The 1,233-nt window shown below is 34.2% G+C and overlaps 1 protein-coding gene across 1 annotated transcript in view; it reads left to right on the top strand.

Moving 5' to 3' along the window:
* The window catches only part of RTTN (rotatin), a 177,003-nt gene that overhangs the window by 46,796 nt on the left and 128,974 nt on the right, over positions 1-1,233 (top strand). Inside the window, exon 9 of the mRNA XM_019634351.1 lies at positions 892-1,038. Within this exon, the coding sequence (XP_019489896.1) occupies positions 892-1,038 (147 nt within the window). The remainder of the gene's footprint in view (positions 1-891; positions 1,039-1,233) is intronic.

Below are 1,233 nucleotides of genomic sequence, written 5' to 3'. Positions count from 1 at the left end.
GTGTGTGTGTGTGTGTGTGTGTGAATTTTGGAGCAATGAAAATGAAACTGGTCTTAAATTTATATGTGTCTGACCATTAAACTCTATATACACAGCTGCACTAGGGCAGTTAACTGTTTTATTCAAGAGTAAACTTTAAAAATGTCATGCCTATAATCAAAATGAATTATCCTTGGATTTTTATACATTCATTTTGGTATGCGTTCAAGCCAAGTATTCAAGAATATTGGTTTCTTTATTTATCTTCTAATTGATAACCACCTGCCCTTCTCAAGTACCCTTCTACTCTCTGCTTCTATGGATTTGACTGTTTCAGATCCACATATAAGTGAGATCATGCATCATTTAGTTTTCTGTGCCTGGCTTGTGTCACTTGGCACCATGTCCTCCAGCTTATCCATGTCACAAATAAAAGGATTTTTTTTTAAGGCTGAATAATATTCCATTGTATATACACACCGTATTTTCTTTATTTGATCATCCATGGATGGACACTTGGGTTGTTTCCATATCTTACTATTGTGAGTAATGCTGCAATGAGCATGAGACATCTCTGAGATTCTGATTTCATTCCCTTTGGATAAATACCCAGAAGTGGGATTGCTGGATCATATGATAATTATATTTTTAATTTTTTGAGGAACCTTTATATGTGTTGCATAATGGCTGTACCAATTTACATTCCAAATATTTGGGAATATTTTAAAATATTCCAAATATTTTAAAAACATTTTGGGTTTTTTTTTTTTTTGGTACTACCTTGAAACAAGTGTGTGCTTTGGTAAATAGTAATATTTGGTGATATAAGTAAGATCCTAGTCGGAAGAAATTCCTTCTACTATGTGTTTCAGTGTCTCTTGTTTAGTAACTTCCTTGCCTTAGAGATCTTAGATGTTTTATCTTCTCACCAGCTCAAAATCTGCACAGGCGAGTCCATTACTACAAGGAGAAAGTCAGAAGGTGTTTGTGCGGATGTTGTCTCACCCATTGCTACAAGTGAAAGTTGAAACTTACCACTGCTGTCTGGAAATTGTTAAGGTGAGTATTCTTTGTTTGTTTGTTTGGGTTTTTTTTTTTTTTTTTTTTTTATGGGGGAATTGGAGGATGGAAACAGCTGGGAAATTGGGGGAAGGGGAACACTTGACATTTGAATGAGATATAAGAACTATTACCATAAAAACAGATGGCATTTATTAGGCAACTCTAAGAAACGTCTACTATTAAATTCCTATT

The sequence above is a fragment of the Hipposideros armiger genome, unplaced genomic scaffold (genome assembly GCF_001890085.2).
Source record: "Hipposideros armiger isolate ML-2016 unplaced genomic scaffold, ASM189008v1 scaffold_1593, whole genome shotgun sequence".
In the NCBI taxonomy this organism is placed as follows: Eukaryota; Metazoa; Chordata; class Mammalia; order Chiroptera; family Hipposideridae; genus Hipposideros; species Hipposideros armiger.
Note: the sequence above shows the minus strand (reverse complement) of the source record. Positions and strands in the feature narration are given on the sequence as shown.